General features: G+C 40.8%; 1 protein-coding gene across 2 annotated transcripts in view; it reads left to right on the plus strand.

Moving 5' to 3' along the window:
* The window catches only part of LOC140737996 (protein FAM184B-like), a 208,738-nt gene that overhangs the window by 179,256 nt on the left and 11,503 nt on the right, over nucleotides 1-17,979 (plus strand). For both annotated transcript variants that reach the window (XM_073064943.1, XM_073064941.1), the window contains exons 13-15: nucleotides 1,235-1,352; nucleotides 5,454-5,558; nucleotides 9,698-9,879. In XM_073064943.1, coding sequence (XP_072921044.1) covers nucleotides 1,235-1,352; nucleotides 5,454-5,558; nucleotides 9,698-9,879 — 405 coding nt within the window. The remainder of the gene's footprint in view (nucleotides 1-1,234; nucleotides 1,353-5,453; nucleotides 5,559-9,697; nucleotides 9,880-17,979) is intronic.

A 17,979-nucleotide genomic window follows, 5' to 3' on the forward strand; every position in this document is an offset into this window, starting at 1 on the left:
ATTTTCCACAAGGGCCCTATAGAATCTATATATGGAACTTAAAAGAAAAACAACTAGATTTAGTTATGATGACCATAGAAACAGTGGATTGTCATTAACACATCTGGTTTATTAGGTGAAGTTGAGTTTATTAGCAAGTTCACGTATGCACAGGCGAAATTCAAAATCTTGCAACAGTATCACAGGTACATAGCATCAGAGACAACATTCACAAGGAAAATACAAATTGAACATAAACTATACAAGAAAACACAATTAGAACAAAAGTCCATTGTGGTGCAAAATGGAAAAAGAGGTCATAGTGTTACTGTACTGAGGTAGTGGTTACAGTTGTCCAAGTTGGTTCAAGAACCAAGTGGTTGAAGAGAAGCTTCAACCATTGTACCTAGTGATGTGGCATTTCAGACTTGCGGATGTACATCCTGTGTGATGGTCATTGGGAAGGGGGTGGTGAGAATTCTGCAATTCTGACCCAGTTTTGTTCATTCTAACTTCTTCCTAACCAATGTGATCGATTCTTACTTAAATCCTCTCTGAATCAACCAAACAAGCAGTTCAGTTTTGCTCATTGCCAGTTATAATAAGGGATGATCTATAAAAGTATTTCAAAGAAAGTAGATTGGCAGTGTGGCAGGAAGCACAGCTACCAACCTGGGTTCAATTCTGCCCTCTGGCTCTGAGGTGTGAAGTTTGTGCTCTTTATAGCTAGGTGGGTTCCTCTCAGGTGTTCCAGTTTCTTCCGACAGCCCGAAGTCGTGCTGGTTCTAGGGTCAGTAGACAATGTAAATTACCCCTAATCTGAGTAGTGGTAGGAGTATTAGCAGGTAGTTAATGGGCCTGTGAGAGAGAATACGTGGAGAAACAGAATTGACAGCATTGTGTAGAATCAAAATTGGCTAGAGAGCTTCATTTGTTGCTATATAATATGAGAACTACATTTTTGACAAGACATTATTAACCTGACATCATTAGAATTTCAGGCTTTTTTTTGCCTTTTCTTAACTGTGACATAGTGTAAAAAATACCTCACTGTGTGCAGTGGTGAAATCATCTGAGTACGTGGTGCATGAAATATAAACCTGGCAAGATATTTTTGCCACAGGATAAAATAACTCATCCAACTTTATTTATCTTGCCTTGTGCAAACTCCTGTCGAGTGACAGCATAATTAATTACACCAATTTGTTTATAAATGACTCATAACAAACTCTTTAAAACTTGCAATCATTTGCAGACTGAAAGAAATCGAAGAAAAATCAAAAAAGCATGAATCCAAACCAGAAGATTTGCACCTCATTAATAAGCTTCAAGATAAGCTATCAGAACGTGATCAGGTTATTAAAAAACTCTTGGTAAGTGGTTGCAATTTGAGACATTTCAATGAGAGTCAAACAATCAAAATGTTGACCCATATTCCTCCAGGGAGAAAAAAAATCCTCAGTTCCAATTCAGCTAATATGGTTTACTTCTTAATTAAAAATGTAACTGCAACAATCTCTATCATGCAAGGGAAATAAAATGCATTTTGTTTTCAGCAGATTATCATAGCAAGCATATTGAAATATCCTACATTTTATGCATAGAAAATTTCTCTAGACCAAAAATGTAGTGTTTCCAACAGAAAATTACTTCAATCTCATTTTCAAAATTTAAAAAAACACAAAGGAATTTGTATCGTGCTGGTTGGGCTGCTATTCTGCACAATAAACCTTTATGGAGGCCACTTAGAAGTTCAAGTGTAGTTCATGAGAGAAAGGGTTATCTTCGTCAGTGATAGCTGTCATGCTTCAAATAGAAAATCTGTGTCACCAAAATGTAGTTCACTTATCTATCACTGAAATAAATGTTCTGTGGAGACTGTGCAATTAACTGGTTTGTGACGGTACTGGTTATCTTCCTTGCTCAGATTTGATAAGATAAATGGGGTTTGCAGATTTCAGTGCTTGCACTTGTTTGCAAATTGAAATATGTACCAATTTAGGGCACAACTCCCAAGCCTTCAAGCAGTTCTTCTGCCAATAATGCTTCAATCTTCTAATCACATTGTGATTATTAAGGATTTCAATTCTGATAAACATGGTAACTAATATTGTGTTGTGTGACTTCAGTTTTTCCCCTAACCTCTCTCCAATGAATGAGTTGTTGAAATATTGCAGTTATTGTTCACATTTACATAATTGAGGATGGTCTGCTTGCATGTTGGTTCAGGCATTATTAGGGGAACTGATGTAGGACATGCAGATTTATTCACAGATGGGGCAGATGGTGCCCGTTGGCTAGTGTGTAGTTTCCAGGGTGGTGTGCTTCATCTGCCAAATATGTTAGACATTTAGTTCTCAGCACCATTCTAATCATTCTTTTTCAGTTTGAGTTGACATGAAACAGCGAACTCCTTGAGTTAGAAGGGTATTTACAACTTTTCTTCAAGCACTTCAAAGTTCAAAGGAAAAATTACAAATACCACTCTAACTCAAGGGAATAACTGGTTGTCCACCATGACAGAGTTTGGAACAGTATCAGTTTCAGGATTCTGGTGTGAGCTATGTGAATTATGTAGCTAACCCAAGGGAACCAAATGAGTATAACTAGGGCTTCACTGCTGTGGATGTTGGTTGGGAAAGGACACTCATGCTAATTCACTTATACTGTCAGTGCATTAAGTGGTGACCAGTCCAGCAGTTGATCTGTATCCATCATTAGCACAAGTCATTTTAACATTAGTTCAGTCTCTTGTTTGCATGATAATATAATCTGAATCAGGTCTCCTGCAAAGTAGAATGCTTCTTATGACAAAACCATGCTCCGAGCATTGTCGTCAAGAGGCAGATTTTGTCTTCACTGCTCCATCCATGCCAGAGAGTTGTTTTTTCGCACTCTGGCGTTGGAATAAGCCAGTATGGTCACTTTGCCTCCCTCCTACTCAAGGTTTTTCCAACCTCACAGTGGAAGCCCCTTCCCATTTCTCTCCCTCACCTTATCTACTCACCTGCACGTCACCTCCCTCTGATGCTCCACTCCTTCCCTTTCTTCCATGGCCTTCTGTCCTCTCCAGTCAGATTCCCCTTTCTCCAGTCCTTTATCTCTTTCATCAATCTATGTCCCAGCTCTATACTTCACCTCTCCGCTCTTCCAGTTTCACCCATCACCAACCACCTTGTATTTCTTCCTCCCCTCCCCTTCTTACTCTGACTTCTCAACTCTCCTTTCCAGTCCTGATGAAGGCTCTCAGCCTGAAACATCGACTGTTTACTCTTTTCCATAGATGCTACCTGGCCTGCTGAGTTCCTCCAGCATTTTGTGTGTCTGTTGTTTCTTAGCCTCATCCATTGCTTTCACACTCTTGACCATCAGTCATTTACTTATGGTACATTCAACCTAAAAAGTCACCAGCTGCCAGCAGAGTTATGAAACACAGAACCTGTGAAACAAGTTCACCAAGGTGCAAGACGTCATTGATGGAGAAAAGCATTTCCATTTTGTGTAATGTCCCTGGCATCGAAATCTTGGTGGTATCCTTTTATTTAAAGAGGGATGGTGTAGAATACTGAAAACCCATGAAGAAATTATTAATGAGCAAAAGCAAAAAAAGTTGCGGAAATCAGAGACAAAAACAAATACCCAGCAGGTCAGACAGCATTCATGGAGGGAAAAAAAGTACAATTTTCAGGTAAGTGACAATTCAGTTCTAATACAAAATGTAGAAGTTGTTTTACCTGGAATGATAGAATTCATTCTTGATTTTTGACAGCTGTAATGGAAACAGTGGGAGGATGAGATGCTGTTCCTTGCATTTACGTTGAGCCTCTTTGGAATACTTATAGTGGGATAAATCAAAGTGACTGGTAACTAGAAACCTAGTCATTTTTGTAAACTGAATGGAAGAGTTCTGCAATGTGGCCATAGACATAGGAGCAGAATTGTGTCTGTATTCACTGGAATTTAGAAGAATGCAGGGGTGGGATCTTACTGAAACCTACCGAATGTTGAAAGGACAAGTTAGGGTGGACGTGGAGATATGGTTCCTATGGTGGGAGTGTCCAGAACTAGAGGGCACAGCCTCAAAATTGAGGGGTCACCCTTTAGAACAGACGTAAGGAGGATTTTTTTTAGCCGGAGAGTAGTAAATCTGTGGAATGCTCTACCACAGACTGCAGTGGAGGCCAAGTCTATGTGTATGTTTAAGGTGGAAGTCGATAGTTTCCTGATCAGTCAGGGTATCAAAGGATATGGCGAGAAAGCAGGTGTATGGGGTTGAGTGGGATCCATGTCAGCCATGTGATGGAATGGTGGAGCAGACTCAACGGACTGAATGGCCTAATTCTGCTCCTATGTCTTATGGTCTTTTGGCCACTCAAACTATATTTTGTTTCTGTGCAAATGCAGCACATTAAATTAAAAGACTCAAATGTGAAGATGTATTTCAATTGTATGTCTTTCAATTTGGTATGCTGCATTGGCACAGAAACAAAATATAGACTGAGTGGTCACAGCACAGAGCACCTACATTTGAGTCTTTTGATGGTGGAAGGAACATTATGTAGAAATTGCTTACTTAAATTTTGGCTAGAATCATTATGCCAGGGGCATAATTTCTTTGCAGTTTCTCAGCAGTGTTTTTGCAATGGGGAAAGGTAGGTTCAAAGATTTACTGCAGACTTCATGAGCACCTGTCATCAGGCCCCGGGAACACTTATCAATTTCAGAATCCTACAATTGTGTGAGTCAGCTGGAGTACATCAATGCAGCAGATTTATCTCCCAAACAAGCCAGTGGCATCAGTTGCACAGAATCAGGGTGCTTTTAGAAACAACCTTAAAAATTTGCAGCGCTCAGTATCTTACAGCAGAATTTCAGGAGTATTCAGTCATGCTCGTTGTCCCCACACCACAACCCTAATATCACCACCCATACTGTTCATCTGTCTTCCAGTACATACCTCATCTTGCATAAAACTCTATTCCAAGAGCATTAAAGATGAAAACTGAATCCAGTAAGTCAGTTTTCAGATAAAGGTATGGTCACTCACCTGTTAGTAGCCCACTGAGTTGCATGCTAAGAAAACAATTCTTGTCTTGTCTAAGAAGTGCGCATTTTCAGTAGTCCACTTTTAACGCCTGGAGGCACAATAGTAATGCTGACAGTATCTTGCTTTCAGCAGCTTCGGTTATTGAAGCTTTAAATGCAACACAAAATCCTTCAGATTCACTTGGGCATAAATCTCTGTCCTTGTATCATTCCATTTCCCATAAAAAGTTACAAAACTGAAAATATCCTGCTTGCTGCATTTAACCTCCAGACATCTTTTCATATCACCACCTTAAAACCTCTAAGAGGAACTTTCTCTTGATTCTTAAGTATTTTATGACTTTGAGATTTATTTTTTAAAGTAAATAAGTTTTATTTACAAACTCAAAACTTTCATCTATCATAACTGTATTCCATCTAACTGATAGGATGACAGGAGGTTTAAGCAAATTCCCTTGGCAAACAGTGAAAGTAACATCAATAGATCTTTTATCCGAAGTCCTACACCTGGAAGCTTCACTTCAAACCTGAAGGTAAACTGTTTTTTCAATCTGTTAAATATGTGGAAGATATGGCATCTCTAGCAGTGAATTTAGATGGAGATTAATAATTACAAATTTGTAAGTGAAACAAAGCATTTTGCATACTACAATGTTGTGTTAAGTGCTTATTAACTTGATGCTGGAGTGTTATTGAATAGGAAGTGTAATTTTAAGGCCACAAAATTTCCTCCACAATGTTGTGCTCTCATTCCAGTGGCTGTGTGAAAGAGATTCTATGACAGGGGGGTGTTTCACACAGAGGAGGTGTGGCCAGTTTAATATCCAGAGCTAAAGTTCTTTGAAGACAATGACTTCAGTTAGTAAGGAGAGGGACTATTTAATGTAACCCAGGAAGGAGGTTCAACCATTCCAGGGCTAAGGAAAGTAGAAAAATATTCGTACTATGTTCTGAACTTAGTCATCATTGCCCCCTTCAATTATCCAATGCTTCAAGGTAGTACTACACTCTATTTCCCATACGTTCCCTCAACCCTCCTGTGTACTACCACCTCAGAGACAGAATTCAATTATTTCATCACACTCTAATTCTTTAGGCCATGCATTTCCCTTCACCTCTCACGTCATTCTAGTTCAGTTCAATAAAAGTTTTTTTTTAAAAAAAACACATTTTTGTGCCTGATTTTCCTTGTTCTCTTCTGTTGTTGTGGCAACACAAGTCCAGAGGGTGGTGAAGGGATATTACATGCTAACCTTTTTTAGATTGGGTATAGACTGGTTAGATCTCACTTTGACTATGGTGAGCAGTTCCATTCAGCACACTAGGGAAGATGTGGTTGAGCTGGTAAGAGTACAGAGCAGATTCACCAGTATGTTACTGAATTTGAGGACTTCAGGGAACATTGAATAGGTTGTTTTCCCCGAGTTGAAGGAGGTTGAAGTAGTAGATAATCTGGATACTTGTTCCGTGGTAAGGATATCAAAAACAAGAGGATATGGGTTTAAGGGGAGCCAAAGGTGCTTTAAAGGGGTTAGAGGCATAGAAAAGTGCAGCGCAGAAATAGGCCCATTTAAACTGCTTCATCCATTGACCTGCACTCAGACCATCGCCCTCCATACCCCCCTACCATCCACGTAACTTTCCAAACTTCTCTTAAACGTTGAAATCAAGCTTGTATGCACCACTTGCACTGACAACTCATTCCACACTCTCATGACGCTCTGAGTGAAATAGTTTCCCTTCATGTTCCCCTTAAACTTTTCACCTTTCACCCTTAACCCATTACCTCTAGTTTTAATCCCACCCAAGCTCAGTGGAAAAAGCCTGCTTGCATTTACCATATCTATACCCCTCAATTTAGTATAACTCTATCAAATCTCTCCTCAGTCTTCTACGTTCCAAGGAATAAAGTCCTAACCTAGTCAATCTTTCCTCACAGCTCAGATCCTCCAGTCCAGCAACATCCTTGTAAATTTTCTCTGTACTCTTTCAACCATATTTACATCTTTCCTGTAGGTAGGTGACCAAACCTGCACACAATACTCCAAATAAAGCCTCACCAACATATTATACAACTTCAACATAACATCCCATCTCCTGTATTTATTACTTTGATTTATAAAGGCCAATGAACCAAAAGCTTTCTTTATGACCCTATCGATCTATGCCAACAGTTTCAATAAATTAAGGACCTGTATTCCCAAGATCCTTTTGTCCTCCTGCACTCCTCAGTGCCCTAAAGTTCACTGTGTAAGACCTACCCTGGTTGGTCCTACCAAGGCGTAACACCTTGCACTTGTCGGCATTAAATTCCATCTGCCATTTTTTCCAGCTGGTCCAGATTTGAATGGAAAGTTTCCTTTATTTTTAAACACAGAAAATGGTTGATACATGGAACATGCTGAGAGCAGGTAATGGAATCAGGAAAAAAAAACAATCAGCATCTTTAAAAGACATTTACCATGCACTTAAATAGGCTAGGCATTGAAGGATATGCACTTAATGTGGGCAGATGGGATTAGTAGTGACCAGCAAAATAGTCAGCAAGGACTGGATGGGCTGAAGGTCCCACTTCTGAGATGAACAGTTCCATGACTCAGCAACTCCTCTGTACCTTTTTAAAAACTTTTACAATCTTACTTTGGCTAGCACCGTTAACGCTTTCGGTACCTCCGTCCCATCACACCTGAGCAAACACAGTGAGATGACTTGTCCCTCTCTTACTTATGTCACCACCACACTCCGGCACCTCGCTTGCACTTTTAAAAGTTGAAAATGCTTGAAATACTCAGCAGATAAGGCAGTTTCTGAAAAGGTACTATTTGAATTTATATGATTAATTTCTGTTAATCAGTCGCAGAAAGATTTTATGCAGCAACTTGCTGGAAGAACTCAGTGGGCCAGGCAAGATAGTGAAAAGAATATTCATGTAAATACCCAGTGGCTTATCTAATCCAACCCAATTACTTGATGTGCATTTTTATAATAAAATTACCAAAGGCCATGAATAACCTTTTATTGACAAGTAACCACCAGTGATGGCACACTGTTATTTAAATATAATTGTGAAGAAAGCACTACAGTGCCTCTACTTGCTCAGGAGTCTGCAGAGATTTGGCATCTCATCAAAAACCTTGGCAAACTTCTATAGATGTGTGGTGGAAAGTGTACTGACTGGTTGCATTATGGCATGGCACGGGAACGCCAATACCTTTGAGTGGAAAATCCTACAACTTGGTAAATTTGGCCCATTACATCATGGGTAAAGCCCTCCCAACTATTGAGCACATCTACATGAAACGTTGCTGTAGAAAAGCAGCATCCATCATCAAAGATCCCCATCACCCATTGGTGACCATGCTCTTTTCTCGCTGCTGCCATCAAGTAAAAGGTACAGGTACCTCAGGACTCGCACCACCAGGTTTAAGAACAGTTGCCCCTCAAACATCAGGCTCTTAAACACTCATTTAAGGACTCTTGTTATTTCATGCTCTTTCTTTCTTGTTCTTTATTTATATCTGCATCTGCACAATTTGTCCTCCATTGATCTTGTTTACAGTTACTGTCCTATAGATTTACTAAGTATGCCCACAGAAAAAGAATGTCAGGGTTGTATGTCCTGACATGTATGTACTCTGATTATTAGTTATACTTTGAACTTTTGACATTCATATTTAAAACACTAGTACAGACTTGGCTATTGCTGGTCTAGGTTTTACTATTATGGGCTTCATGCATGTTAATATCAGCATTGTTTCCAATTATTTAGGTTTGAGCTGCAAGAAAAACAGTATTGTGAGGGAAAATAGGGCATTATAGGACTCAATGAACAATAGATCATCTAGGAGATTAAGCATTTGAGAAATACACTGAGGAAGGATGGAGATAAACAAAGATAAATTTGAGGGAATTAATTCAATGCCGAGCCCAATAGAGCAAAGAAATCTAAAAGAAAATCAGGAATAAGAGAGAGGAAGTGAAAGTAAGGATAAGGCTACTTTTTGAAATGTTTAAAGTGTCCTACAACTCGTAGCTTTAATGAAGTACTACAGATGGGCAAGGGTGGTCAATTAACAGTCTTTACCTCATGTTGCCAGATGAGGTATTTATACTGTTTTTTAAAATTATTTAACTTGAATTCCTATGGCATGCTCACCTGGACATTTAATGTGCAAATATACCGGCTTCATAAAAATCATTAAGAATTTAAAGGCAAGGTAGCATTTTCACAGATCACTGGGCATCTACTCCTAACCATAAATTGCTGGGGATTTGCATATTAATAATGCTGAGTTGTTCTGAGATTATATATATGATAAAATCTAAAGTTCAAAGAAAACTTACGATCAAAGTACGCACATGTTACCATATATAACCCTGAGATTTATTTTCTCATGGGCATACTCACTAAATCCATAATACAAACAATGAAAGGCTGCACCATGTTGGGTAGTCACTCAATGTGCTAATGACAGCAAACTGAGCAAATACAAAAAGAAAGAAATAATAATTATAAATAAATATTGAGAACATGAGATGAAGAGTCCTTCAAAATGAGTCCATAAGCTGTGGGAACATTTCAGTGATAGAACTATTTCATTAAAACAATTATAGCGCAAGATGTAATTAATGAGATTTAATAACATGTATCTTTTATGAACTTGAATTTTAGAAGAGAACAGAAGATGTACCAGTCCGGGTGGTCAGTGTTCCAAACCTAACTTCATGTGAGAAAAGCTTATCATGTTCGATCAATAAGTTTCCTGCGATCACTAAATCTCCAAGCCTGGACCAAAATCTCAACAGTGCATCAAGAATATTTCTACAAGTCCAGCCATCAAAACCAGCCCCATGGTAATGCATTGAATCTTGTATTGATTTTTGATGTTATACAATTGTAATCTAACAATAGATTTTACCATCTATTTACATAGATCCTTTTTAAGATACTTCACAGGAATGCAACCAAACATTATGAAATAAGCCATCGGTTTTGACAGACAGTCACAATGACAGCCCACAGCCTTTGGAACACCAACCTCTATCAGCACCATCATAGCCACAAAATAGCCAGACCATCTAACATCAATTACAGCAGGGGTTTACACCCTTCTTTATGCCTTGGACACCTACCATTAACCGAGAGGTCCACAGTCCCCAGGAAAGGGAATTACAAGATAAACAAATTTTCTTCTGCTAAAATTAACATTATCTTCTCCAATCCTTGCTATAAGCAGTGTTGCCTCACCATCAATTTTGGCTCTCTTCCTTCCATGGGTCTCACAGAGCAAGAGGATTTGCACTTCAGTATCATTTTGACAGAGATGAATTAGGCTTCACGTATCTAGACCATCTGTTAACACTGTCTATTCATATGTGATACACTGTTTGACTACATCAGTACCAAACTTCTCTGGGGTTGAACCTTCCATAGTGCCTTCCTCAGCCACCTGCTTGATTATTTCAATAACTCCTATGAATTCATGGCTCAATGTGTTTTATACATGGCATGACAGTCTCCTGCCTAAAGAGTCACAATTAATGGATTGATTGATTTCAAATCCCTCTGGGGCACTGGGTTCAATTTTCTTTTTGTAATCTGTCATTTTTTCATTCTTACGTCTGCAATCCTCCAATTCTGGCCTTTTGAGTATCCTCATTGCACTCACTTCAGCTGGTAAGATCTTTATCTTTGGGATTCCCTTACTAAATAATTTCACTGTCCTATCCTCCTTTAAACCTCTCTTACAACATTTTTTGGTGTTAGGTACTTTATTATCTGAGTTGAATGCTTCTATTTTAAGTGTGCATTGACAGTAGAAAAATGTCAGGTATTAGGTTTGTGGTGTTTATTGTTCCAGATACCTAGAACAGGAAGAGAACTAGACCCCAGGTAAAATGGTGGAACCAAGAAATGAGGGAGATTGTGGGCAGTTGAAGCCAAGCTGGAGGCAGAAAGGAGAGGTGGGAGGTTGAGACTAGAGGGTAATAAGTGGAAACATAAGAGGTTGCAAATGCTGGAATCTGATGTCAGGAAGATGAAACAAATGAGGGAGGAATGCTGAGATGAGATATGATGGGGGACGAGATAGAAGAAGCAGGTGAAGTAGGTGATTGATAGGCCTATGGAACCAGGTGCAGGAGGGGAGAATTAGAAGGAGAGAGAAAAGAGCAGAGAAGGGGTGTAGCTTACCCGAAGTCTGAAGATTTGATGTTCATACCATTGGTTGTTAACACCCGAAGGAATGAGGGATTGTTCTTCTAGCCTGCATTGGGCCTCATTCAGGTAGTAGAGAATGAAGAAGGCAGATGTTAGCGTTGAAGTGACATGCAACTCGACAGTCAGGATGGCCATTGCAGACAGAGCATGAATGTTCTGCAAAATGGTCACCTAGTTTACACACGCTCATGCTGACATCGAGGAGGTCACTTTAAGAACACCGAATGTAGTAATTGAGGTTGGAGGCTGTGCATGTGAATTTTGATGTGCAAAATGGTGGTGAGGGAGGTGTAGGGACAGATATTTTCCTCTTGTAGTTGCAAGAGAAAGTTCAAGGGGATGGGGAGGGAATGGACACAGGGATTAGCAAGCCAGGGCGTCATGGAGAGTGGAGAGTGTGGTTCCTGCAGAAAGCAGGAAATAGTAGGGAGGGGAAGATGGTGAAGGGATTCTGTTGCAACTGGCAAAAATGATGTGGAAGGATGATGCACTGGATGAGAAAACTGTTGAGGTGAAAGGCAAGACAAAGGGAACTCTTATCTGTGCTACCTGGGTTGAGTTGGTATAGGGGAAATATGACACACTAAATAATAAGTAGTGTAGCCAATTGCTTTTAGAAGTCACATAATTAGTTAGATGGAGGTCTGTTTTTGGAGGATAAGTGTGCAGTCAAGGTGTTTCAATTGATTGTGGTAAAAATACACCTGTATCAGTCAGTATCCTGGCAAAAACTACACCATGAAAAGAAAAGAACAAAGAAACACTCCAAGCAATTCTGTGAAAAGTTTATTGAGGAGGACAAGTCAGGAGATAGATACAAGAACATTTCCAAGTCATTGAATATCCCTTGGAGTACAGTGAAGTCAATCATCAAGAAATGGAAAAAACATGGCACAGCTGTAAATACCCTACAACAGACCATCCTCAAAAACTGAGTGACCATGCAAGAAGGGAACTAGAGAGGGAGGCCACCAAGAGACCTATGACAACTCTTAGAGGAGTAACAAGCTTCAGTGGCTGAGATGGGGGAGACTGCGCATACAACAACTGTTGCCTGGGTGCTTCACCAGTCACAGCTTTATGGGAGAGTGACAAAGAGAAAGCCACTGTTGAAAAAAAAACTCAAGAAATCTTGGCTAGTTTGTGCCAGAAGGAACGTGGGAGACTCTGAAGTCAGTTGGAAAAAGGTTCTATGGTCTGATGAAAGCAAAATTGAGCTTTTTGGCCATCAGACTAAACACTATGTTTGTCATTAGACAAACACTGCACATCATCACAAGCACACCTTCCCTACTGTGAAGCATGGTGGTGGCTCATCATGCTGTAGAGACACTTCACTGCAATAGGCCCTGGAAGGTTTCAAAGGTAGGGGGTAAAATGAATGCAGCAAAATACTGGGAAATCCTGGAGGAACACCTGATGCAGTCTGCAAGCGAAATGAGACTTGAGAGAAGATTTGAATTCCAGCAAGACAATGACCCCAAGCATAAAGACAAAGTTACAGAGGAATAGCTTAAAAACAAAGGGTACGTACACGACGCTGGAAGAACTCAGCAGGTCAGGCAGCATCTGTGAGAAAAGAGTAGCCAACGTTTCAGGCCGAGACCCTTCATCAGGAATGGGGGGGAAGAGAGGGCCGAAGCCCAGTAATAGAGATAGGGGAGGGGGAAGGGCTAGAGGCGCCAGGTGGAGAACCAATCAGAGGAAGGATAAAGGAGGGGGGGGGGATAAGCATGAAAGAACTGTAGAGGTAAAGGAGCAGAAAGTTGAAAGGGGAGAGAGGCAGAGAGGGACCTGGGATAGGGGAAGGGGGAGGGGGAGGGAATTACCAGAAATTAGAGAATTCAATGTTCATACCACCAGGCTGGAGGCTACCCAGACAGTATATGAGGTGTTGCTCCTCCAACCTGAGTTTGGCCTCATCATGGCAGTAGAGGAGGCCATGTGTGGACATATCTAGATGGGAATGAGAGGCAGAGTTGAAGTGGGTGGCAACCGGGAGGTCCTGTCTGTTGTGACAGACGGAGCGGAGGTGCTCGACGAAGCGGTCCCCCAACCTGCGTCGGGTCTCGCTGATGTAGAGGAGGCCGCACTGGGAGCACCGGATGCAATAAACAACTCCAGTAGATTCGCAGGTGAAGTGTTGCTTCACCTGGAAGGACTGTCCGGGGCCCGGAATGGTGGTAAGGGGGGGAGGTGTGGGAGGTGTGGGGACAGGTGTAGCATTTGCGCTTACAGGGATAAGTGCCGGGTGGGAGTTCTGTGGGGAGGGATGTGTGGACCAGGTAGTCGCGGAAGGAAACAATCCCTGCGAAAAGCTGAGAGGGGTAGGGAGAGAATGATGTGCTGGGTGGTGGGGTCCTGTTGAAGGTGGCGGAAGTTGCGGAGGATAATGTGTTGGATCCGGAGGCTGGTGGGGTGGTAGGTGAGGACAAGGGGAACCCTGTCCCTGTTGTGGTGACGGGAGGATGGGTTAAGGGCTGAAGTGCGGGTGGTGGAGGAGATGCGGGTGAGGGCATCTTTGATGACGCCAGAAGGGAAACCACGAACCTAAAAGAAAGAGGACATTTGAGAAGTCCTGGAACGGAAAGCCTCATCCTGGGAGCAGATGCGGTGGAGATGGAGGAACTGGGAATAGGGAATGGCATGTGTTTAAAAACAAAGGGAATGTCCAGGAGAGGCCAAGTCAAAGTCCAGACCTCAATCCAATTGAGAATTTGTGGTTGGACTTGAAAAGGACTGTTCTCTTACGATCCCCATGCAATCTGACAGAGCATGAGCAGTTTTGTATAGAAGAATGGGGGAAAAAAGAATCAGTATTCAAATGTGCAAAGCTGATAGAGACATAACAACACAGACTTAAGGCTGTAATTGCTGCCAAAGGTGCATCTACTAAATACTGACTTGAAGGGAATGAATACTTAATCAATTATTTTGTGTTTTATATTTGCAATTAATTTAGATCACTTTGTAGAGATCTGTTTTCACTTTGACACAAAAGAGTCTTTTTCTGTTGATCAGTGTCAAAAAAGCTGAAATAAATCCACTGTGATTCAATATTGTAAAACAATAAAACATGAAAACTTCCAAGGGGGTGAATATTTTTTATAGGCACTGTAAATGTATGTCAAGCAACACTCTTTTATTACCATTTCAAATATGGAAAGTAAGGGCCCAATAATAAAGGATGTCTGTTATCAACATCTTGGAGGTGGTTGAGGGGATTTTTCATTGACTAAAGACCATAAACACTGTGGCTGCAAGAGTAAAATGAAAACTCTGTCACCTACATCTCAATAGGAATTTGATGAACGATCCATCAATCATGTTGAAAGAAACATCTGCAAAATTGACCAGCTGCATACTGACAAAACATTCCTTTGCATTGACAACACCCTTTCGATGCAAAATGTTAACCAGTACAATGTGCTGCAGCAATTAAAGGCCAACCGTAATTGAACCATCCACTCTGTAGCTTCAATCAGAGAAAACCAAAAGGACCAATATTCCATTTCAATCCTAAGTAACATATTCATTTCTTCAGTACTGTTTAGTCAATATGCTATAATCTCCTTGTGAAAACATTAGCACCACAAACACATTAGGAAGTTAAAGACAAGATCTCATCATGACTAAGACCTTGTAACTAAATGCAGCATTTTCACTCCCCTGAATATTAAAACGATGAAAAATAGTTAAGAGTCAATGTTATAAACATGAGAATGTCTGCAGCTACTGGAAATTCAAAGCAACACATGCAAGATTCTGGAGGAACTCAGCAGGTCAGGCAAAATCTATGAAAATGAATAAACAGTCCATGTTTGGGACTGAGACCATTCTTCGGAACTAATAAGGGAGAAGACGCCAGAATAAAGAGATTTGGGGAGAGGAAGGAGGATAGCTCAAAGGCAATAGGTAAAGCCAGGTGGGTTGGAAAGATAAAGGGCTGGAGAAGAAGGAATCTGATAGGAGAGGAGTGTGGACCAGAGATGTCTCTGATTATGCCATGGCATTCTCATATTGCCTTGGTACGTATTGGCACCAATGACATAGGTAGACAAGGTGAAGAGGTCCTGAAGAGAGATTTTAGGTAATTAGGTAGAAAGCTGAGAAACAGGACCTATGGGGTAGTAATCTCTGGATTGCTGAATGGGCCATGTGCCAGTGATGGTAAGAATAGGATGATTTGGCAGATGAATGTGTGGCTGAGTAACTGGCACAAGGGGCAGGAGTATTGATTTATGGATCATTGCAATCTCTTCTGGGGAAGGTATGACCTGTACAAAAGGGACAGGTTACATCTGAACCTGAGGGGCTCCAATATCCTTGCGATCAGGTTGGCTAGAGTTGTTCAGGTGTTTAAACTGATTTGGCAGCGGGATGGAAACTGGAATGATAGTGTTGAAGATGAGGTCGTTGGTTTACAAACAGATGCAATGGTTGGTGAGACTCCTAGCAAGGAGAGACTGATGAGAAGACAAAATTGAAGATGTGGCAAAGTAAAAGGTGGAAAAAAAATCCTAAATGGTGAATAAAAGATTAAAGATATTATACTAGAATGCACGCAGTATATAGAATAAGGTTGATGAACTTGTAGCACAGTTACAGATTGGCAGGGATGACGTTGTAAGCATCATTGAATTATGGCTGTAAGAAGATTATAATTGGGAGCTTGACATCCAAGGATACCCATTGTATTAAAAGGATAGGCAGGAAGGCAGTGGGGGGTGACATGGCTCTGTTGTTAAATGATTACATTAAATCATTAGAAATAGGTGACATAGGGTTGGAAGCTGTTGAATCATTAGTCAAGTCACTTTTATTGTCATTTCGACCATACTACAGTACATAAAAAAAAGAGAACATTTTTCAGGACCGTGGTGTTACATGACACAGTACAAAAACTAGACTGAACTATGTAACAAACAACACAGAGAAAAAAAACCGACTACACTAGACTACAGACCTACCCAGAACTGCATAAAGTGCACAAAACAGTACAGGCATTACAATAAATAATAAACAGGACAATAGGGCAGTAAAGTGTCAATCCAGGCTCTGGATATTGAGGAGTCTGAAACTGTTACATGGACAGAGCTAAGGAACTGCAAGGATAATAAGACTCTCATGGGAGTTGTATACAGAACCCCAAACAATGGTAAGGATTTGGTCTACAAGTTACCATGGGAGACAGAACATGGATGCCAAATGTTACAATAGTCGTGAGGGGTTTTCAATATGCAGGTAGATTGGTTGATGCGGGACTCTGAGGGGAATTTCTAGAATGCTTTTGAGATGCTTTTTAAAACAGCTCAAGGTTGAGTCCACTAGGGGATCAGCAATTCTGGATTGGATGTTGTGCAATGAACTAGAATTGATTAAAGAGCTTAAGGTAAAAGAACCCTTTGGGGAAAGTGATCAAATTCACTCTGAAATCTTAGGAGAAACTGAAGTCAAATGTATCAATATTACAATGGAATAAAGGGAATTACAGAGGCATGAGAGGAGTTGGCTAAAATTGATTAGAAGAGACAGCAGAGGAACAAAGGCTGGAATTTCTGGGAGCAATTCGAAGGCACAGGATATGTACATCCCAAAGAGGAAGAAGTATTCTAAAGGCAAGAAAAAAAAGAATCGTAATAAATAAAATAAAATAAAACATAATAATAAATAAACAAGTAAATCAATTACGTATGTAACTCCCATTTTGGTTAGTGGCTTAATATAGGGGATGATAGCCCCCCGGCCCAGCCAAACTTAAGAAATCTCATTTGGGTGGATGCTGCGCGATGGGTCCCCTGTTACAAGCAGTACCAAGAAATAACAAACAGTACACAATATGTGATTAACCAACTGAGCTTTATAATTCTTAATTTGACTATATGGTTAGTAAAGATAACAAAAAAACAGAAAAAGGGCCCATTCTATAACAGTCTAATGCGCAATGTTGGAGCTCACTGATAAGGCTGTTCATCCACCATCGATCTCCTCCGGTCGTTGCTGACCTTCAGACCCTCACTCCAAGTCCACTCTGTCCAAGGCCGACCAACTCTCCCCACTCACATCTTCTCTCCTCATCTCTCCCCCGGCAAAAGACTGCAAATTCCCAGCTCCCAGACCCATAGAACCATAGAACATCACAGCACAGTACAGGCCCTTCAGCCCTCCATGTTGTGCTGACCCATATAATCCTTAAAAAAAGTACTAAACCCACACTACCCCAATAACCCTCCATTTTTCTTTCATCCACGTGCCCATCCAAGAGGCTCTTAAATACCCCTAATGGTTTAGCCTTCACCACCATCCCTGGCAAGTCATTCCAGGCATTCACAACACTCTGTGTAAAAAAACTTACCCCTGATGTCTCCCCTAAACTTCCCTCCCTTAATTTTGTACATATGACCTCTGATGTTTGCTATTGGTGCCCTGGGAAACAGGTACTGACTATCCACCCTATCTATGCCTCTCATAATCCTTTAGACCTCTATCAAGTCCCCTCTCATTCTTCTATGCTCCAAAGAGAAAAGCCCCAGCTCTGCTAACCTTGCTTCACATGACTTGTTCTCCAAACCAGGCAACATCTTGGTAAATCTCCTCTGCACCCTCTCCATAGCTTCCACACCCTTCCTATAATGAGGTGACCAGAATTGAACACAATACTCTAAGTGCGGTCTCACCAGAGATTTGTAGAGTTGCAACATGACCTCTCTACACTTGAACTCAATCACCCTGTT

The sequence above is a fragment of the Hemitrygon akajei genome, chromosome 13 (genome assembly GCF_048418815.1).
Source record: "Hemitrygon akajei chromosome 13, sHemAka1.3, whole genome shotgun sequence".
NCBI lineage: Eukaryota > Metazoa > Chordata > Chondrichthyes > Myliobatiformes > Dasyatidae > Hemitrygon > Hemitrygon akajei.